Below are 23,129 nucleotides of genomic sequence, written 5' to 3' on the forward strand. Positions count from 1 at the left end.
CTGGACTGTTATGATCCACTTGGGAAAGTGCACTGAAACTTGAGTCCCACTCTCCCAGGGTCATCACAAAAGTTAAATATTTAATCAAATCTCTTCAAGTTCCCAATTTATTAGCCTGATCAACTCAGTTTAGCAGAAAAAACTGACCAGGTTTTGCTACCTAATATTAGCTGTTACAAATAAATCAGTTTGATCTCGAGGCAAACCAGCAAATGAGTTATCAAAATATAACTAACCCCATTCTCAAAACATTACACATACATTCAGAGACAGGATGGCTTAACGAACCTGAATGTAAAAAGTGTATAAACAAATACTGGCAAAACACAGTTCAATAGCACCAGTCCACAGCATTCGATCAGGTGGCCCATGGCTTCTTCCAAGGCATGCAATTCTCTGATCACCTTGCAGTTATTTTTCAAAGACACAGGGATTGGCAGACTAATTGTACCATCTTTCAGTTACTGGTTGGAGGCAAAAGCCAACAGGAGCTTGCGGAGGAGAGTGGCTGGCTATTTTCCTGGCTTTAGTTACTCTAACCATGTTTTCAACCCCTAGACGCACACATATAGACATGCACAGACAATCAAAAAATCTTTGGTTTAATGGGTGGAGAGTAAGAAAATCTGGGAACGACAGTTTAATGGCATCAGTCCACAGAGATTGCTGGGATGGTTTTGGTGACTTGCTAGAATTTTCTGTTTTTTAATCTGTTTCCTCCAAGTTCCCTCATTTCTTTGCAGGAAGCACATGGTGATTGATCTGCAAATTGCAGAATCTCTGTTTCTGGTTTATGGCTACTATGTGCAATAACTGATGATGTAAAAAGACTGCTTTTCGTAAGGCTTTATGTATTTTATTGTGGGCGGGGGTGGGGAGGGAAATAGCCTCCCTACCCTTCCAGCATTTTTCACACCCACTAGCAGGTTGAACTACCCAGGAACCAATCAGAACGCTGTTGTCAGGGTGATGACATTTGATATCCATGACTGTTCACAATTATACAAACTAATCAGCTGCTTGTTGCTGGCTAAGTCTTACTCTGCATTCACCAGGTGCCAGGTCATCTACAAACAGCTTGCCTCCACCCCTACTGATTGACTGAAGCAGCAATGTCAATGAAATAACTCCACAGAGGGCAGTATCCTGTCACCAAATCACCCTTTACTTCGATGCGGAGAGTCCTTCACACTGATCCAACTTCCTCAGAGCCAGGTCTCAGAGTGAGCATAACCTCTGACACTCTCTTTTTTTTTCATGTTTGCATGTTTATGTATTTTAAAACGTTTTCTGCTTGTCCCTGACAGCCGGTCTTTCAGGTTGGCAGGTTCCATCTCCCATGACTTCAGCAGACAACAATGCCTCTTTTCATTGACAGAAAACACTGGCAAGCTATTCAACCCGGTGAGGCACAGTCGCTAGCAGCCGCCTGGTTTGCAGTATGTAGTGGCTGCTGTGTATTCCTCTCCCCTTTCTCAGACCAAGCAACTGCTGTTTATTCCTTGCACCAGAATATCCAGAAGACAGAATTTTCAAAACAACAATTACCCCTGCACAAACTTTATCATGGGAGAGGTAATGTTGGGATTCACTGCTCCCTTTGGCTGTAACCCCGTCATTATTTCTCATTGTTAAACACACACTCATTCTTAGCAGGTGGCCTTGGGAAATCTCTCAACACTCTTGGAGAGACAGAAGTTCTGGTTTAAACAGCCCACCAACTCCTTTAGCCAAACAATGACATGGGACAGTGCTCACCTCCCTCCCTGTACTGGAGGTGACTGGGAATATGCCAAATCCCACCAGCTGCCGTCCAAGCCCCAATTCAGTGATGGGACATTCAGCAATGTCTGTGACACTCCCTTTTTAATCTGTCAGTTGTAGCCCCCGATTGGATCAGATTAACAGCCCCTCACATTCTTGTTACAATCACTACATCCCTCACTCTCTGAGTCCCAGGAGAGGAGCTTCTTTTTAAATTTCCTCCTGGGGAGTTTAACACTGGGTCAGGTTCCTCCAACTTTCCTCTAATATGGGCAGCATATATTAGTTCAGCTCTTGTACCAGGAGTGTCTTGTAAGAAATTCAATCTCCTGTTCATGCAGCAACATCCTCCATGTCCATCTCAGATTCTAATGTAGCTTCAATGCCTCACAGGCCTGGATTAGTTGGAAAAGAGGTCAAGCAGCTGGATACATTTTGTCCCGCAGTGCTTGTGAGCTTGCATCTTTCATATGGTCCACATGCTTGAACAAAACTATTGCACTACCCAGACTTTATACATCAATGAACCTAACCTTATATCGACCGTGCCTCTTACCCATGCTGGGCTATTCCCGTGGTTCATACACCGAACTTCATCCCCTGAAGTAAACGTCTCTGTGACTCAGCAGAGTCCTGCTTCTGGTATTTGCATTTCTGGTGCTATTTCACCCTCCCTTCCCAGGTATGGAAAGATCAAATTTAACGTGCTACAGACTCTTCTCCTTCATTAGCAACTCTGTTGGATTTATTCCTGTAGTTGCATGAGGGGTGCTCCTGTAATTAAACAGGAATTGCGACAGTTGAGTAAAGCTGAAGGTTGTTTCTCTAAGCCTGCCTTTAAAGTTTGGACTGCTCTTTCTGCCAAACTATTAGATGATTGATGGTATGGAGCTGTCCTTCTATGATGAATACCATTCAATTTTAGGTAATACTCAAATTCCCTGACAATGCCCTGTTATCTTTAATTGACATTTCCGGTAGTTCATGTATTGCAAAAGATACTTGCAACTTTTCTATCATTGTTCCCATGTTTGATGAATGAGCTGTACACACATTTAACCACTTTAAGTGGGTTACCACAATGACTAAGAACATTGAGGCCATGAAAGGACTGTGAGAGTGGATGTGTAATTGAGTCCAGGGATTACCCAGCAATTCCCACAACTGTGGGGGAGTTGATGCTGGTAATCTTTTTCCTAAGTGACACTGTAGACACTGCTCCACCAACAGAGCTATGTCTGTATCCAATCCTGGCCACAGACACAACTTCTCATCAACATCTTCATTTTGGAAACCTCTGGATGATCGTGATAAAGTACAGGCAGTATCTGGCTGTAACTTTCTCTTGGGACCATCACTCTTGCTTCCAATAATAATATACCATCCTCTACTGTGATCTGATCTCTCTGGGTCCAAAAGGCTTTCAGTTCTGGTTGTAACAGCCCTTTGATTTTCCCAGTTACCACCAGCTGTTTCAGTTTTGCCAGGATCTTTCTTCATCCAAAGTCTGATATGTTAGCTGTGACTAGAAGAGTGTCCAGAAAATTTAAAACCATTCTAGGCTCTTCCAGTGTAAAATAACCTGAGATGGATCTGTCAGTGGGAGATGGCTCCATGCATCCTTAGTCTCCTGGATGTTGTTCCACTTCTAATTATACACACTTAGTATTAGAGCCCACTGCTGAATTTAGCTTGAAGCTATGGATGGTACTGCCTTGTCCTCTATAAGTAGACCTAACAAGAGTTTGTTGGTAATTAGTTATTATTACAGATTCATATCCATAAAGGTATTCCTGACACCAAATATGAGAACCAAACCTTCTTTCTTTATCTTGGCTTATTTACATTCTGCATTAGCTGAAGTCCTGGATGCATACGCTATTGGGCATTCTTCTCCATTGGGCCACTTATGAGCTAACTCTACCCCAATGGTATATGGGGAGGCATTGCATGTTAATACCAGATCTGGCTTGGCATCATAGTTGCCATGATCTGAGAGGATGATCACTATTTCCGCACTTTTATGAAAGCTATTGCTTGGTGAGGTGACCATTTCCAAGGTTAACCTTTTTTCAGGAGTTTATGTAAAGGTGCCAGGATAGAGGCCAGGTAATGTATGAATTTTCCATAAGACTTCACTAGCCCAAGGAAAGACATAAGTTTTGGTACAAATGTGGGAGTCAGGGTACCTTGGATCGCCCTCACTTTATCATCCGAAGGGTGTAACCTGTTCTTGTCAACTCTGTAGCCCAAGTAGGTCACTTCAGGTGCCTGGAATAGAAGTTCTTCCCTTCTAAGGCAGGTGCCTGCCTGGGAGAAATCTCTAAGAATTATTTCCAATTTCTCTTAGTGCTCCTAATTGGTCTTCTCTGTTATTAAGCTCATCATCCATTGTCCATGAGAAATCCCTGACAATACCTTAATGGTGTCTCATGTGTTGGTTCAAACCTTTGTGGGTAATAATTGTAGCGTACTTCTGAGAATCCTCATCTAACTGCAGTTGCAAGTATGCATAGCTCATGTGAAGATCAGCCCTTTGTCAGCTTTGCTTAGAAACTCTCTATGGAGAAAGTGAGGACTGCAGATGCCGGAAATCACAATTGAGAGCATGGTGCTGGAAAACCACAGCAGGTCCACCAATATCTTAATGGATGTAAATTTGTAATAATAACTAATTGACCACTAACCCCTGCTAGGTCAGGCAGCATCTGAGGAGCAGGAGAATCGGCGTTCTGGGCATAAGCCCTTCATCAGGAATGAGATTTGTGGACCGGGGGGGGGGGCTGAGAGATAAATGGATAAATGGGAGGGGGGGGTGGGGCTAGGGGAAAGTAGCTGAGAATGTAATAGGTAGATGAAGGTGGGGGAGAAAGTGATAGGTTGGAGAGGAGGGTGGAGCAGATAGATGGGCAAGACGATGGACAGGTCAAGAGGGCAGTGTTGCTTTGAACTGGGATAAGGTGGGGGAGGGGAAATGAGGAAACTGGTGAAATCCCCATTAATCCCGTGGGATTGCAGGGTTCAAAAGTGGAAGATGAGGCATTCTTTCTCCAGGCGTTCAGTGGTTCTAATCATGATATTGGATATTTATCCAGCTGTGAAGAAGTTTATCCCTTGTTTAAAATCCCCACAAAGGTGAACTAATCCATCAGGTTTCACATTCAGTATGACCAATGCTGCCCACTTCACAAACTGGACTGCTTTGATGATTCCTTTGCTTCCCAGCCTCCTGATTTCTGCCTCCACACTTGCCCAAAAGGTAAATGACATTGGGCAGAATGACAAAATCACGGAGTTGCTACCTGGTCAAGATGCAAATTGGCTTTCACTCCTTTGATGTTCCCTAGGCCATCCTGAAACACTTCCGGGGATTTAATGACAGCTTCACTCAGGCAACCATTTTCTTACCAAAGAATGTTGAGCCAATCTCGGTGAATCTTTCTCAACCTATTTCGCCCTATCAAGCTTGGGCCTGAACCTTTTACTACAATCAGTGGTAACTGAACCAGCTGCTTTTCGTAAGAGTTCAAAACAGAAGTTGTACCCTTAATCTGTAAAGGTCTCCATTATAAGTTCTCAGTTTAGCAAAGGTCTTGCACAAACTTAAGGGTTGGAGTCCAGAGCCAAATTTGTTAAAGACAGGTTCTGCGATCACTGAAATTACCGTGCTGGTATCAACTTCTATCGGAAGTGGATGACCAATTAAATGGATGTTTATTTTGCATGGTTCTGATTTGGATGCTGATAAGCAATTTAGTTTCCAAATCTGGGTTTTCCAAGATGTGCACTCTCCTGGTTACCAGCCTTTGAGTTCTCTGATTAAATTTAGCTTCCGTGGGACTCTTTTGCTGTCCCAAGTCTGCAACTTGCAGCGACTGCAATGGCTGTCAGGCCTGGATCCTGAAGAAACTTTTATCCATTTGGTCGAGGCTTGGCTTTATTTTGGTTTATTTTACTGTAATCCGACCTAGAGTCCTTTCAGTCTCTGTCCTGAGTGAGGCTGTACAATTGCCTTCACTCAAGTGATATTCCCCAAACACAGTTGGTCTGGTGAGGTTGTCCACTTCAATCAGAATACTCTGCAACTCATAAGCTCCATTTACTGCATTTTCCAATGATAAAGCCAGTTATAGCGCCTGTTTGAAGGCCAGTTGAACCTCAGCTAGTGAGTGATTTTTTCATGGTTATATCATTGGTCTCATGTACCAAATGGTCTCTCAGCATCTTAAGGGCTAAACTAAAGTCACATGCCTCTGCCAATCATCTTAATCTAGTTAAAAATCCCAGTATGGATTTTCCTGGTTCTTGAATTGCAGAGTTAAACTAATAGCATCTCAGAATTAGAGGAGGCTTAGGATCACAGTAATCCTTAATCAAACCTATCAACTCTTGAAGGGTTTTAGTACCTGGTGCCTCAGTTAAAGTTTGGTTCCTGATAATTGAAAATGCTGTGGGTCCACAAGCTCTCAGGAGAATTACTCATAGCTTTCCATTTGCCCCAATGTCATTTCCCAGCAAAAATAATGGTCTTTTTCCACACACTGAGCCCAGTCTTTGACAGCAGGATCGAATGCGTCAAGATTCCCAAATAATGACATGATGCTAGAAATAGTTAGCCCAACTCGAAGATGATTGTTGCAAGTGAATTTCTTCAGGAGCGTGCTTTTCTCTTGTCACCACTGAAAAAAACTACACAGAGGCTGGTTCACTGGCACCAGGTCACCCTTTGTTTACGTGCACTGATCCAACTTCCTCAGAGCGAGCAGACCATCTGACACTCCTTTTTATACTCTTGGCAGCCAGTGCTCCCTGATTGGCTTAGACTGATAGCCACAATGAATGTGTTCATATTCTATGATTTCCAGCTGACTGGCTTCATCACAATCACTGCAGTTAACACCACACACAACGAGTTTCAGTAACTTGTTTTTAAAAGTTGAACAACTCCTTCCACAATCCTTGGTTTTACAACAGTCTTTTTTCTATTTCAGTACATAAATAATACAGAAAATAAAATGATACGGTCTATACAGCAGAGAAGACCCTATGTAAGCATTCATTTGAAGTAGCCTTCTGTCTTCTTGCAACTATTTTCTGTCTCATTTTATCTGACTTTCTGCATTTAATTTATTGGTAAATTTAGTATTGTAACATCACTTGCAGTTTAGAACATGGGTGGGTGGAGATGGTTAGACAAAAGACAGCAGGTAAAAATGGATCAACTGTTCACTGAACATCAAGTAGACTTTGAGGTGGAGTTGCGGGTGTTTTAAATTAGCAATTATCTTGATATCTTGCTTTGAGACAGGAAAGATTGGTTTAATGGTTTCAGTTTTTTCAGCAGCTCTGATCCCTCACTATAAGGAATATTGACTTCATCAGGACACTGAGAGAAATCAATGGACAGTGTCTTGGATTCTAGAATAAATACATTAATTCCCCCATAGCTGGTATGTTACCTGAAAACAGAGTGGGGATTGAAATTGCAAGCTTATTAAATATTTCTTGCAAGTACATTTGCAGTTAAAGTAATGCGAGAATAATGCACAAATTACAATATTCATTCATGCAGAAAATGTTTTATTGATTTAAATTTGCTGTCAAACAAGAAAGTGAAAGGTTTCCAACATGCAAAAGAATACAATTCCACATTTTAAAGGGAGCAATTGGGAGAAAATCAAATTTCACAACATTATCTCATTACCAAGTAAAACCACGCAAATAGAAATTATGAAGAATAATGTTTCAGATTTTAACATCTACGTTTGTTGCACAAATTATATCCAGTTGTCAGGCTTTGAGATCACAACGTTAAGCGTTTTCACCTTTACAGGTTTTGCATTTGCATGATTTGGCAGAAATGTAGGTGTATTTTTGAGATTCCCCATTGGAGCATTTCAGGTTTATTAGCTTTTTTTTAATGTTTTCCTCCTGGCAGCACTCACATGTTTGTTTCATGCCATTTGTTTTGGGATCAAATCTGAAAAACAACCAGATCATGCAAGTCAAATCTTATTATATTACCCATTTTATTGGTGTCAAAGTAGTTACCCCGTGAGAAACACAAGAGAAACAAAAGAAAATAATATAAATTGCAGTAAGGAGCACATTAAAATTTCTCAAAATAACAGAAGTTCAAAGAGCTCAATTGAATAAACTGGGCTTATAACTACCTACCAAATTTGATGGCTAGCACTGTCATTGGATGATCATTACAAGGCTCACAACACCATAAAACCATTAACACCCATCCATCCCACTTTTAGATAGTGCATTGGTTATAACAGGCATGAAGCATAGAGAATGTGGCTGTAAGAGCTGCTCCTTTTTTGAGGTATTTTAGGGGTTGGAGGTAATTTCCTTGAATTCCAGGAGTAGCAATTAATGTTTCATATGATGTTGCATTGTTTTGGAGCTTTGGGGAAAAAAAGATCAAAACAATGGCACTTTAAAAAGGAGGAAGACAGACAAAGGCAGTGACCACGTGGTCAGAAAAAGAAACCTTCATTGCTGTCTGACACAACAGTGAATCTGCACAGTTACTGCCTTTACAGTTTGAATTCAGATGTCCCTGGTCATCAGAATGCATCGAGGAAAAATGAACAAACAGCGAAGTTCACAGCTGACCTTGGAGGAACCTGTGTGGGAGAGCTGACAGCACAGGAACAGATAGGTGTATGGTTTTTAAATGTCTTTGCTGTAGATCGACATTAGTGAGTAGCATGGGCTCTCTCTTGATGATACCTTTTATTGCGATTCATCTCTTGATTACATTTTAAAAATACAAGTCATCAGTACTAAGTCAGCCTGGAGCAGTGTGTTTTAGAGCAATAAGAAGGTGCTATTTTCTGTTGATTGTGAAGGAGAAAAGATGGCTTTTAGTAGAGTGACATATTCTTCTTGTTTGATATGGGAGTTTAGGGAGACTTTCCAAGCTTTTGATGATTATGTCTGCAGGATAGGTTGTGAATCCTATCAGATTACATGGATCAGTCAAAGCAGCAGTTAGAGGCAATAAGGAATGTACAGGAGCTAGATGACAGTTCTAGGAAGGGAGAGAAAAATGCATATACAATCAGGTAGATGGGTTACAGCCAGGAAAGGTGGGAGGGGAGGCAGGTAGTGCAGGAGTCTCCTGTGACTATCCCCATCTCAAACAAGTGCACTGTTTCAAAAAATGTAGGAGGTGATGGACACTCAGGGGAATGTAGCATGAACAGCCACATTTCTGATATTGAGATTGGCTCTGATGTAATGAGATGTATGTCAGATTCCAAGTAATCGATTGTGACAGAGGACTCTGGTCAGAGCCACAGACACATTTCTGTGGCCAGCAACAAAAAATCAGAATGGGGTGTTGCCTCCCTGGTACCAGGGCTGAAAATGTGTTGCTGTTTAAAGTGCAGCAGGTCAGGCAGCATCCAAGGAACAGGAAATTCGACGTTTCGGGCAAAAGCCCTTCATCATTCCTGATGAAGGGCTTTTGCCCGAAACGTCGAATTTCCTGTTCCTTGGATGCTGCCTGACCTGCTGAGCTTTAACCAGCAACACATTTTCAGCTCTGATCTCCAGCATCTGCAGACCTCACTTTTTACTCCCTGGTACCAGGGCCAAGGATATCTCAGAGAGGATGCAAAATGTTCTCAAGGGGGAGAGGGGCCAGCAGGAGGTCATTGTACACATTGGAACTAATGACAGAGGAAGAGAAAAGGATGAGATTCTGAAGGGACAATACAGAATGTTAGGCAGGAATTTAGATTGGAAGTTCTCAGCAGTATGGATTACTCCCAGTGTTACGAGCTAGTGAGGATAGAGCAGATCAATGCATGGCTGACCAGCTGGTGCATGGGAGAAGAATTCACATTTCTGGATCATTGAAATCTCTTCTGGGGTAGAATTGACTTGTACAAGAAGGACAGATTGCACCTAAATTGGAAGGGGACTAGTATATTGGCAGGGAAATTTGCTAGAGCTGCTCAGAAGGATTTTAACTAGTAAATTGGAGAGTGGGACTGAGGGAAGTAGTGAGGAAAAAGATCAGTCTGACAGTGGTAAAATTGGGAAAAGGAGTAAGTCAAACAGTCAGGGCAGGAAGGAACAAAGAGAACATGGGAGGACTGATAAATAAAACTGCATATATTCAATACAAGTGTCCTAAAAGGGAAGGCAGATGAACTCAGGACATGGTTAGGAGCATGGGACTGGGATATCATAGCAATTACAGAAACATGGCTCAGGGATGGGCAGGATTGGCAGCTTAATGTTCCAGGATACAAATGCTACAGGAAAAATAGAAAAGGGGAGGTAAGAGAGAAGGGGGAATGGCGTTTTGATAAGGGATAGCGTTACAGCTGTGCTGAGGGAGGATATTTCCAGAAATACATCCAGGGAAGTTATTTGGGTGGAACTGAGACATGAGAAAGGGATGATCACCTTATTGGGATTGTATTGTAGACACCCCAATAGTCAGCAGGAAACTGACAAACAAATTTGTAAGGAGATCTCAGTTATCTGTAAGAATAATAAGGTGGTTATGGTAGGGGATTTTAATCTTCCAAACATAGACTGGGACTGTCACAGTGTTAACGGTTTAGATGGAGAGGAATTTGTTGAGTGTGTACAAGAAAATTTTCTGATTCAGTATGTGGATGTACCTACTAGAGAAGGTGCAAAATTTGACCTACTCTTGGAAGGGCAGGTGACTGAAGTGTCAGTGGGGGAATACTTTGGGACCAGCGACCATAATTCTATTAGATTTAAAATAATGGTGGAAAAGGATAGGCTGGATCTAAAAGTTGGAGTTCCAAATTAGAGGAAGGCCAATTTTGATGATATTAGGCAAAAATGTTCAAAAGCTGATTGGGGGTAGATGTTTGCAGGTAATGGAGCAACTGGAAAATGGGAAGCCTTCAAAAATGAGATAATGTTAGTCCAGAGGCAATATATTCCTGTTCAGGAGAAAGGAAAGGATGGTAGGTGGAGGGGATGCTGGATGACTGGAGAAACTGAGGGTTTGGTTAAGGAAAATAAGGAATCATAGATCAGGTATGGACAGCAGAGATTGAGTGAATCCTAAGAAGAGTGTAAAGGCAGTAGGAGGGCAAAAAGGGATATGAGTTAGCTTTGGCAAATAGGGATAAGGAGAGTCCAAAGGGATCTTATGAATATATTAAGGGCAAAAGAGTAACTAGAGAGAGAATAGGGCCCCTCAAAGATTAGCACGGTTATGTGGGGGACCGCAGGAGATGGGGAAAATACCAAACAAGTATTTTGCATGTTGTTTACTGTGGAGAAGGACATGGAAGATATAAAACATGGAGAAGTAGATGGTGACATCTTGAAAAATGTCCATTACACAGAGGAGTGCTGGATGTCAAAAAACGCATAAAAGTGGACAAATCCCCAGGACCCGATCAGGCATACCTGAGAACTCTGTGGAAAGCTAGGGAAGTGATTGCTGGGCCCCTTACTGAGATATTTGTATCATCAATAGTCACAGATGAGGTTCCAGAAGACTTTAGGTTGGCTAATGTGGTGCCACTGTTTAAGAAGAGTGGTATGGAGAAGCCAGGGAACTATAGACCGGTGAACCCAACATTGGTGATGGGCAAGGTGTTGGAGGGAATCTTGAGGGACAGGATGTACATGTTTTTGGAAAGGCAAGGACTGATTAGGGATAGTCAACATGGCTTTGTGCTGAGGAAATCATGTCTCACAAACTTGATTGAGTTTTTTGAAGAGGTAACAAAGAAGATTGATGAGAGCAGAGTGGTGGACATATTCTACATAGACTTCAGTAAGGCATTCGACAAGTTTCCCCATGGGATACTGGTTAGCAAGAATAGATCTCATGGAAAACACTGAGAACTAGCCATTTGGATACAGAACTGGCTCAAAGGTAGAAGACAGAGGGTGGTGGTGGAGGGTTGTTTTTCAGCCTGGAAGCTGTGACCAGTGGTGTGCCTTAAGGATCGGTGCTGGGTCCATTGCTAATTGTTATTTATATAAATTATTTGGATATTAACATAGGAGTTATAGTTAGTAAGTTTGCAGATGACACCAATTTTGGAGGTGGAATGGACAGTCAAGAAAGTTACTTCAGAGTACAATAGGATCTTGATCAGATGGGCCAATAGGCTGAGGAATGGCAGATGGAGTTTAACTTAGATAAATGTGAGGTGTTCTATTTTGGAAAAACAAATCAGAGCAGGATTTTTACACTGAACGGTAAAGGCTGAACAAAGAGATGCTGGAGTGCAGGTTCATACCTCCTTGAAAGTAGAGTCACATTTGATAGAATAGTGAAGAAGTCATTTAGTATGCTTACCTTTATTGGTCAGAGCATTGAGCGTAAGAATTGGGAGGTCATGTTGCAACTGTACAGGACATTGGTTAGGTCACTTTTGGAATATTGTGTGCAATTCTGGTCTCCCTTCTATTGGAAGGATGTTGTGAAACTTGAAAGGGTTCAGATAAGATTTGCAAGGATGTTGCCAGGGTTGGAGGATTTGAGCTACAGGGAGAGGCTGAACAGGCTGGAGCTGTTTTCAGTGGAGTGTTGGAGGTTGAGAGGTGATCTTATAGAAGTTTACAAAATTATGAGGGGCATGGATAGGGTAAATAGACTGGGTCTTTTTCCTGGGGTCGGGGAGTCCAGAACTAAAGGGCATAAGTTTAGGGTGAGAGGAAAAAGATATAAAAGGGACCTAACGGGCAACTTTTCACACAGAGGGTGGTGCGTGTATGGAATGTGCTGCCTGAAAAAGTGGTGGATTCTGGTACAATTATAGCATTTAAAAGCATTTGGATGGGTATATGAATAGGAAAGTTTTGGAGAGATATGGGCCAAGTGCTGGGAAATTGCACTAGATTAGGATAGGATATCTGGTTGGTATAGATGAGTTGGACCAAAGAGTCTGTTTCTGTGAGGTACAACTCTATGACTCTAAGACTCTAAGCCATCTTCCTGGCCCTTCCATCCCCCACCTCCATCACTGGGTAAGTGATTATGCCACTCGATGAAAGAAAGGAAATTCCCAATTATAATCAGCAAGGAAATGAAAAAGCCAGTAGGTTTCTCTACACAGATATGGGTCAAGACATTACAAGCCAGAGACTCTTCAGAGACTCATGATTGGATTATAAAAAGTTACTGAAATGGAAAGTTCATCATCTCTGGCATTGTCCCTGTACATGGTGCGCAGACAAAAATTATCATCAAAAGAAGAATTACAGAAAAAAGCAGAAACTTGCTTTGTGTTTTAGCAACTTGATTCCTTCCATTGGTTAACTATTGGAATTGACAACAGATACTAACAATCATCCCATCCCTTTGTTCATTTGTCTTATGTTTTCCCCATTTTTTTATTTCTCTTAATGTGCTACCCACCTCCTGAAAGGCTACAAATCCAAACCATTCTGTGTCTCTTCACTACAAGAGTGCTCATTGACCTGCTGTACATTTCAGGCTTTTTTCCCTTACTTGATTCACCATTCTGGTTTAAAGACCAAAATATTAAATAAAGTAACTTACATAGCTGATGAGTTACAAGACCCTTCACATGCTTTCACCCGAACGGTCGCTGAACATTGATTGTTTCTGATGGTAATCATTTTACGTTTCACCTTGCATCGTCTCACTGTGGAGATTGGAGGAATCAAGTTATTTTCTCAACTATTTTAAGTTGCATCACATATGGTGAGTACAGATAGATCAAATGGACATAAAAATGAAGGGGACAACAGGCTTTCTTCATCTGAATATAATTTTGAAGTAATTGGCAAGAGATATTAGCAGATGAAAGTTTAATTAGAATTTCTTCTTACAAAATAAGGTGAACTCAACATCTGTACAAGGTCATAATTGAAAAATCATGAACCTATTAATTGATGTAGAAAATCTTTGCACAATTGTTAGTGGCATGATCTCAATTTTCCACTGGCTCTGTCCAAAATGTCAGCTAAGAGTTTTTTTTTAGATTAGATTAGATTGCTTACAGTGTGGAAACAGGCCCTTCGGCCCAACAAGTCCACACCGACCCGCTGAAGCGCAGCCCACCCATACCCCTACATTTGCCCCTTACCTAACACTACGGGCAATTTAGCATGGCCAATTCACCTGACCCACACACCTTTGGACCGTGGGAGGAAACCGGAGCACCCGGAGGAAACCCACGCAGACATGGGGAGAACGTGCAAACTCCACACAGTCAGTCGCCTGAGTCGGGAATTGAACCCGGGTCTCAGGCGCTGTGAGACAGCAGTGCTAGCCACTGTGCCACCGTGCCGTTCTGCCAAGTGATTAGATTACTTACAGCGTGGAAATAGGCCCTTCAGCACAACCGACCTGCCGAAGCGCAACCCACCCATACCCCTAACCTAACACTATGGGCAATTTAGCATGGCCAATTCACCTGTTCTGCACATCTTTGGATTGTGGGAGGAAACCGGAGCACCCGGAGGAAACCCACGCAGAAATGGGGAGAATGTGCAAACTCCACTCAGTCGCCTGAGGCGGGAATTGAACCTGGGTCTCTGGCACTGTGAGGCAGCAGTACTAACCACTGTGCCACCGTGCGGCCCACTGCTGATGCACTGCTGTCACCCCTTTAATGCATACGGTCAGCTCATTTGCTTAACACAATGTGGGTCTGGTGTAAAATGGTGTGCAAAATCACAGACAAATGCTCAGAGGTCAAAATACCTTTTTTTTAAAAAAATGAGCTGCACTGAATTGTCCAAGTGTTTTTATTTTGCTTAAATACTTTGTTGATCATGCATTGGAGCAATTACTTCAACACAGCTTTAGCGTCTGAACTGTAGGAAAGCTGAAGCACAGACCTCACAAGTTTCAAAGTTGGGCAGAAATCTGTCAGTCACATTCCCTGTCTCAGTAAGTGTTGATATAGAATCAAAAAGCATACAGAATGTAAATATCCTTCATGATATCACACACCATAACGCAGTTTGTAGCCAAATTCACTTCTTTTTCTGAAACAGTCATTTTTGTAAGACAGGATTCCATAACGAACAAAGATGATGAAATCCACAGTCACAATTTAAAGTTGTTCGAGACATTATAGAGAAGAATAAGCTGTTCGGATTGATAGCAATACACAAAATGTCACACTTACAGCTGTCAGGACAGGAATAACAGCATCGATATTTGTCCCATTTTCTGTCAGCCTAAATGTAGAAAAAATTCAATTGTTATTGTCTTAAGATCATTTGTTCTCGAAATGATGCCTGCATTGAGAGTGATGCATGAACAAATAATGCAGATAATGAAAATAAAATGTGGTTACATTTTCCAATGTGCTCCTCAAATGAATCATTTTGTTTTGTTAGACATATTTACTTCCACAGTAAATATAGGAATATTTGTTTCAAGTATGCTAACCAATACTAGGACATTGATCAGATATAGGAACAGGGTGAGTAACAATGCTTAGAATTGTTTGCCTAAGTGTTGTCATGGGCTACGAATTTAACATAGTAACTTCTGTATGGTGTAATATTTGTCAGTTAACTTTGACTACAGCAGTTACTCCTGTCATTCTTGACAATCAACATAAATTTATGAGAGCACTTTATAATTCCCTTGCTATTTTCTCCTTCTTTCAAACAGTGGTACGGTGGCTCAGTGGTTAGCACTGCTGCCTCACTGTACCAGGGACCCGGATTTGGTCCTAGCCTCGGGTGGCTGTCTATGTGGAGTTTACACATTCTCCCTGTATCTGTGTGGGTTTCCTCCCATAATCCAAGGATGTGCAGGTTAGATAAATTGGTGATGCTAAAATTACCCATAGTGTTCAGAGATATGTTGATTGGGTACATCAGTTCGAGGTAAATGTAGAGTAACAGAGTAGGGGGAATGGGTTTGGGCGGGTTACTCTTTGGTGGGTCGGTGTGGACTTGTTGAGCTGAAGGGCCTGTTTCCATGCTATAGGGATTCTATAACTCTATAATAATTTTAGCTCATTGGAGGTCTTTTGTAAATGATTCTGAATGTGTATTTTGATCAATTTTACATCAAGGTGGATGGTTTTGTGCTAGAGGCAGCCATGAAGACGCCTTGCTCACTTTGACAGATGACCATTGTGGCATAACCTCTGTCTTTTGAATTTTATCTATTTTGTTGATCATCAGTTTTGTGATGGACGACAACAATGTACATCTTGGAGGAGTATTGTGGGGTTTTGATTTGGTATTGGGAACCATATGACCAGAATTGAAATGAATGAACTCAAATTACTTCATTCACATTAATTGTCAGAGACAGGAGACTATCCTTCACTCAGAGTGAGCTACACATAGCAAGGGACTCACCCAGGTCAAATAGTCATATTCAGAAGTAGAGTGAAGCTCTCCCTATTCTGTCCTAACAACTTCCATAACGCCAAATTCACAATAGTCTTTACTGTACCTGAGAGGAATTTAGGACATTGTGTATTGTGGACCCAAAACTCATGAAAAACTATCTTGAAGATTGACTAACCAGATTTGGAGTACAAACAGAAGATGGGGCATTTCTGCACTTGTCTGGCCTGAATTAAAATGTGGGTTTCTGAGGTGGAAGAAAGGCTTGATGATATTTTGCATCATTCAAATTTTGTAAGAGTAAAATTTGGCATGTCAGCCAACTTTCAATAATATTTCATTTGATATTAACTGTGATTTTGAATAGTGCTCTTCATAAAGTGCAGAAGGAGTTTTCCTCTAATTTAGGTCATTTCTCTTATTACGATAATTTTAAGCATATTAACTGTTGGTCAGTTCATTACACATATTAGAGTAATAGGAAAACAAATGAATATTTCAGTATTAAAACACATCATGGCAACCAATAGGCCAAGTATAGGGTTTGTACTAACCTCATCACAATCTGGACGAGAAAAACATGTTATTTGTGTCATTGCTACTGCATTTCCTACACATCTATAGTGGATGCATGTATCATTGGGATGAAACCAATGGTCACCTTCCTGTAATGAGAACGTGTAGAAATGTTAATGTAATGTTAAAACAAAGAAGTTAGGAATCTCTCCCAAGTGGTTCAGCTGGTTATGGCAGTGAGTGGTTAAATCATGTCATCCAGGAAAATCATGAGAGTCCATTAAGACAAGCAACTCCAAGTGGCAGAACATTTGGACTGTTGCAATTTCTCTCAATGGCACAGGATTGGGCTGACATAATCAGCTAAGATTCCTATTTCTGATTTTGATTGAGCAACTCTTGCCAGACTGGATCATGTGGATGTCAGGTGCCATCTGATATCTCAGGTAGAATCTCTCACACTGTTTTTTGTACACCTTGCAACAACTTAGAGTCAGTGTTCACACTGCTATGATGACCAGAGCTGAGAGGCACTGAAGGAGAGCACCTGACAGTAAATAATGGCACAACCTAAAAGAGTGGAATCTAAAAACTTGACAGAAGGGAAGAAACAAACCTTGCATTTTTTAATCTCAATTGTTTTCTGAAATCCAAATATTAGTATGGATATTTGATTCAACACATACTGACAAATGATGCCAATCTTTGAAAACAATTTCCTTTTTGTTCCAAAATTCAGTCACTGATATCAAAGACATATAATCAGGGGAACTAGCTGGCAGGGTTAAACATACATAGTGTATGGCTCATCTATTCTAAAGTTCATCTTTAACTGTTGTAAGGGCATTGTGAAAGTGATAATTCTTTGTGTGTGATCCAAGCAGTGAATTGCAACAGAATATGTCAACTATACCATATCACTGGAGACAACTAGGAATTGTCCATTTTTGGTTTTCAGTGTGAATAATCCCAGTTGATTCATTGTTCTGTTTGCTTGGGTAACATAAGTTAACATAGCACAAAACAGGAATTTAACTGGGCAGTTTCTCAATCTGTGAGTCATTTAAATTGAAGGGATTTGCTCAGCAACAGCTATAATTTAAAACATTGATACTGAAGCATTGTTCAAAGCATCAACAGCAAGTCCATCCTTCAGTAATGCTGGGTAAACCTTTAACAAATACACTGTGATCAGTTCCTTAGTAAGAAACTTTACTGCAAGCAAGGGCAATTTTAAAACCAATTGTCAAAAATGAGAAAAAACATGGTTTTATTGCAATATGGAATGATAGAAGAAAATAGCAATGAAAAGAATGAATTAAAGGAGATCTTTGCATAACGGACTAAACTGACAGATAAACACAGATGCCTTATAAAAAGTACAGATGTACGTGAGGATATTCTGGAATTAAATTGGGAGTTAATTGCCAATTAATTTCACAATTTGTATCCACCCCCAGCGAAACAGCATTGCATCCATACAGCAGTGACAATAAAGGAAGAATGACAACAATACGAATGATTTGATAGAAGAGGTGTAAGAACATTGTTTTTACTGGCCGAAATGTCAGTAACCAGTAGATACAGGAATAAAATAATTGACTACAGAACAAGGGAGTAATGAGAAAATATTTCTTGCAATAAATTCATTAGATCTGGCATGCATGACTTCAAAGGTGACTGAAATCAAATTCAATTTATGAAAGGCGTTTGGATATATGTTTGAAGAAGGAAACTTTTGTATGATCATGGGGAAATGCAGGGAAGTGGAACTGTGTGAAACAGATAGTTACATGATGGGAAAATGGGCCAACCCTTGGTTGGAACACAACACAACAAAGGTCAAAGCTTTACTAACCCCAACAGGACATGGTGCAGGGTCAGCAAATTTAAATTCTTTTACCTTGGTAAACCTCATCAGAGATTGATTAGTTGGCTCCACATAACATCTGGAATACTAACTAAGGCTAAATAAGGACATTCCACAAAACCATCTGAGCGCCCAACAAGGACTAGGTCAGGGGATGGCATAAGGCCACAAGGTTTGGGAAGTCAATATGATGAACATCGGAAGTAATAACACAGATCATAATTCAACGCCCTGCTCTAATGGATGATGAATCTCTAGTGATAATTATTGATAGCCATTGATAAGTTTTAGGTAAAAGATTTCTGCTTTTCTCTGTGAGGGTAAAATTGCGAGAGAAACTGAGTGCTGCAAGTAACTCTCTCTCTCTCTCTCTTCCAAGTTCAACCATCTGCATGCAATTGTATCATCAATAAAGAGTGATTGTTTGTCAGAATAAGCTGTGCTGGATCTTTGTTGACTTGGTTTAGCTCCCACAGTCTCACAGTCCTGTAACTATTTTGAAACCACTTCTACATTTGGGGCTGTGAACAAAAGTCAAATACCCTAAAGTGAATTCTGTGAGGAACTGAAAAAGTGATCAAAGAACAAAGAACAAAGAAAATTTACAGCCCAGGCCCTTCGGCCCTCTTAGCCTGGCCAATCCAAATCCACAGTCGAAACCTATTGCCCAATTCCGAAGCATCTGTATCCCTCTACTCTCCACCTACTCATGCATCTGTCCAGATGCACCTTAAATGAATCTCCCGTGCCTGCCTCCACTACCTCTGCTGGCAACGCGTTCCAAGCACCTACCACCCTCAGTGTGATCGAGCCACAACCCAGAGGTTAGAGATGGATGGGCGCCACAAGGTAAGCTTTTTAACCTTGGTCTATCTCCCTCCCTTGGCTAGTTGCTGCGACCCCTTGTTCCTTGCAAAGGTCACTAGCAGGTGACAGTTTCCGAATCTAAATTCTAAATTTTTACAGTGGACTGTGATTGAAGTGTTGTCGACAGGGATCCAGTTGTTGGTTAGCCAGGAGGTGAGCGCAGTAGGGTTTTTTTGAGTTTTATTTTTAAATTCAGAGGCACCCCTTACCTTTCGGATTTGGTCCAGGGACTCTGGTTGCTTTTGGTACCATGAATAACAAGGATCTGATGACTATACTTTGGGACAGGCCTTAGATAAATCACCTTTGTCATATATGTGTTCTACATATTCTGAACAAGCACATAACTTACACTGTCTGTTGATAATATTAAACAATAAATTAGGTCAAGACATTTAGCAAAAGTGGGTACTGCAGATGCTGGAGATTTGAGTCAAGATTAGATTAGTGCTGGGAAAGCACAGCTGGCCAGGCAGCATCCAAGGAGCAAGAAAATCAACGTTTCGGCAAAAGCCCTTCATCAGGAATGAACCTCTTATTCCTGATGAAGGGTTTTTGCCCGAAACATCAATTTTGAAGAGTAAGATTGTGAAACTTCAAAATTCAAGTCTGCCATATGGGATTTGAAACATCAAGACATTAAGCAAACAGCTGCAACTAACAAGCAGGCAGGACTAGCCCAGCAGGCTCCAAGAAAGGAGGATCCTGCCAGTTGCTCTGGCATGCCAATGTTTCCCAATTCATGTGATATGACAAAAGAAGAGGGTTTTATGCTTCCTGTTCACCCCATGGCCCCTGTCCTACCTTCGACTTCTGATTCACCTCCCGCTGACCCTGTTGCTTCCCGCACTAAGTCCCGTGTTGAAATCCTGGTGGTAGGAAAGCCCTGTTCCTCCCTTGATCAGACTCTCCATAATATTTCTCTTCAGCCTGTGGATGAGGAGACCTTCCCTTCATTGCCACCCTGTGCCAATTATTCACTTAGGTCTGTTAGCAACCCTCAAGCTGAATTGATGACCAGGTGCCAGAGTTTGTCATCCATTAGAGCGGTGCGTTGAATTATGATCTGTGTTATTACTTCCGATGTTCATCATATTGACTTCCCAAACCTTGTGACCTTATGCCATCCTCTGATCTAATCCTTGTTGGGCGCTCAGTTGGTTTTGTGGAATGTCCTTATTTAGCCTTAGTTAGTATTCCAGAAGTTATGTGGAGCCAACTAATCAAACTCTGACAAGGTTTACTGAGGTTAAAGAATTTACGTGGACTTACCCTGCACCATGTCCTGCTGAAGTTAGTAATACTTTGACGTTTACTATAGTCTTAACTTGTATTGTATTACAACTAGAGGTTGGCCAGTTTTCGCATCATGCAACTATCGGTTTTATGTGCCCTAGCACTGGGACAGTAGCCAAGACATCCTTGAGGGCAAAAAATGATTATTTCGCCCAGTTGGACAGCTGAAACTTAAGGGGCCCCATTAGAGATAAACATGGAATAAGCTCTTGAGTATGAGCTGTACGTTTGGAAGCCATCATTTGCAAAGGTTCACCAGCCCTAAAAAGGCCCTCGTCCACTTGGGTGAGATAGGGGGTGGAGTTTGCAAAATAGGATGAGTGTATTCTTGAGTAAGGAAACAATCAGTCGTGCTGATCAGGACACCTAAAAATCTAACTTGCCTTTGACCTTTATGAAACTTAGCGGATAGGTCCACATATCCCCACAAATAGAGATGCGTGAGAAGGTAAACAGTGTCCTGTTGGTTATTAACCAAATCAGGGCTAGCAAGGAGTAAATCATCCATGTATAGAATGATAGTGGATCCCCCAGGGGGCATCAGTGTCACCAACTGGGAGTGTAACGCCTACAAAAACAGAGCCGGAGAATGAATGAAGCCCTTTGGGATCTGCGTCCAAGTGTACTGGCTACCTTTAAACACAAAGGCAAACAAATACTGCGAGTCAGGGATGAGGGGAATCGCAAAAAAGCCATACTGTAAGTCAACAAGGGTGAAAGCATATGTTTCAGGGGGGATGCTACTAAGAATTGTAGCTGGGTTGGGGACAATGGGATGCAAAGATTCCACAATCTGATGGAGATCTTGGACAAAGTGCCACTGGGATGGTCTTCCGATTTTTGGAACCAGGAGGATTGGGGTGTTGCAAGGTGATTGGCATGGAACTAAAATTTCCTGTCAAGGGAAAGACTGAATCATGGTACAGACTTCTTCCTCAGCCTCTGAATGTAAGGGGTATTGCGGAATTGAGGGTAAGGGCAAACCAGGTTTCATTTTCATATGGATCGGGGGGACATTAGTGAGTCCTCCTTTGTGTATGGACACTGCCCATAGGTCTGGAGGAACCTCTGAGGTCAGAGGCTTATCAGTGATGTGGTGGGCCAGCATGCCAGTCACGCAGAAAGGCTGGGGAAAATACTCCAGACTAACCCTGAGGGAAAGTTTAGTATAGAAAGGATCTGCTTGCTGGTGCAGAGCCACATCTAAAAGTCCTAGGGATTTGGCTCTGTAGGCCTCATAACATGAGGGGCCAGGAGTCCTGATTGACACCAGAGTCTGCAAGGAAGGCAGAACTCTTCCATTTCCTCAGTTAGGCCAATAAATGTTACAGTCTGAGGTTACCGAGCTACAATTCTTAGTAGCATCCCCCCTTGATAGACATTTTGTAGTTCAGTGGAGCAGCCTGTGTGATCGTAGCAAAGAGTGACATGAATATCAGAAATATCTCAAGGAGAGGTGAAGTCAGAGGGATCAAAATCAACTGATCATTAGTGAAGAAGGGGAAGTTGTGAGGGTGGGCATGTGGGCCAACAGATATTGATATGTCCCTATTGAGGCACACAATTGCCACCTACAAAGGGCGGAGTAAATCATGTCTGGCCAGGTTGACAGGTTGCCACCGAGGGTTTGAGAAACAGTGAAGGAGATACAACAGTTACGGCCCTCAAACTGGACAATGAGTGGCTGTGTAATTGGATAAACAGCACTTTCACCCATGAAACCAGATACTTGCACATGCTTACCAGAGAGGGGAAATTTATACCTTTGAACCAAAGCTAAAGCCAGCATAGAGTGAATCACGCCAATGTCAATCACAAAGGGAATAAGGATACTAACTGGATAGTAGTTCTAAAGAATCTGGGTGGGCAGATGGCCTTCTTCAGTACCATGAGTTTCAAACTAACTTTGTACAATTGGTAAAGCGCAATTCTACAACATTATTACATAATATCATGGATTAGTTGTTGAAATTTTACAAATAAATCATGGTCCCAGATCAATAACATCTTGAAAAATTAATGAAGTGACTCAAATTAATGAAGTGACTCAAATTAATGAATTCTTATCTTATCGTGTATGCTCAATGAAATTCTGGTCAGATACTAGCAGGACACTATTTTATTGCTGTATTATTTTAGTTTGAAATGTAGAAATTGGTAAAAGCAATAAAGAGGAGACACTCACATATCGTACGTTTCCTGCATAGTCTTTGCATTCTGTGGAAATGAGAAGTGTCACATTGTTAAATGAGTGCCACCTTTGCCAGTGATGACACTTGTGCACAGTGTTTATCAATATTTTAGTTTTAATTTATCAGTACAGCTCGTTCTGCTATAACACCCATTTGTTAATGTAAGTTCACTATAAAAGTCGTAGAATAGATTGTCATACAATCCCTACAATGTGAAACCAGGCCTTTCGGCTCTACCTAATTACTCTACATTTACCCATGGCGAATTCACCTAACCTACACATTCCTGAATACAGCAGGCAATT

General features: G+C 41.4%; 1 protein-coding gene across 1 annotated transcript in view; it reads right to left on the reverse strand.

The window, feature by feature from the left end:
• Positions 1 to 7,511: 7,511 nt before the first annotated feature.
• The window catches only part of LOC132826614 (uncharacterized), a 211,727-nt gene continuing 196,109 nt past the window's right edge, over positions 7,512 to 23,129 (reverse strand). Inside the window, exons 60-64 of the mRNA XM_060842569.1 lie at positions 22,818 to 22,849; positions 16,638 to 16,748; positions 14,898 to 14,949; positions 13,298 to 13,403; positions 7,512 to 7,744 (exon numbers count right to left, since the gene is read on the reverse strand). Coding sequence (XP_060698552.1) covers positions 7,576 to 7,744; positions 13,298 to 13,403; positions 14,898 to 14,949; positions 16,638 to 16,748; positions 22,818 to 22,849 — 470 coding nt within the window. The 3' untranslated portion in view covers positions 7,512 to 7,575. The remainder of the gene's footprint in view (positions 7,745 to 13,297; positions 13,404 to 14,897; positions 14,950 to 16,637; positions 16,749 to 22,817; positions 22,850 to 23,129) is intronic.

This window comes from Hemiscyllium ocellatum, chromosome 23 (assembly GCF_020745735.1).
Source record: "Hemiscyllium ocellatum isolate sHemOce1 chromosome 23, sHemOce1.pat.X.cur, whole genome shotgun sequence".
Taxonomy (NCBI): domain Eukaryota; kingdom Metazoa; phylum Chordata; class Chondrichthyes; order Orectolobiformes; family Hemiscylliidae; genus Hemiscyllium; species Hemiscyllium ocellatum.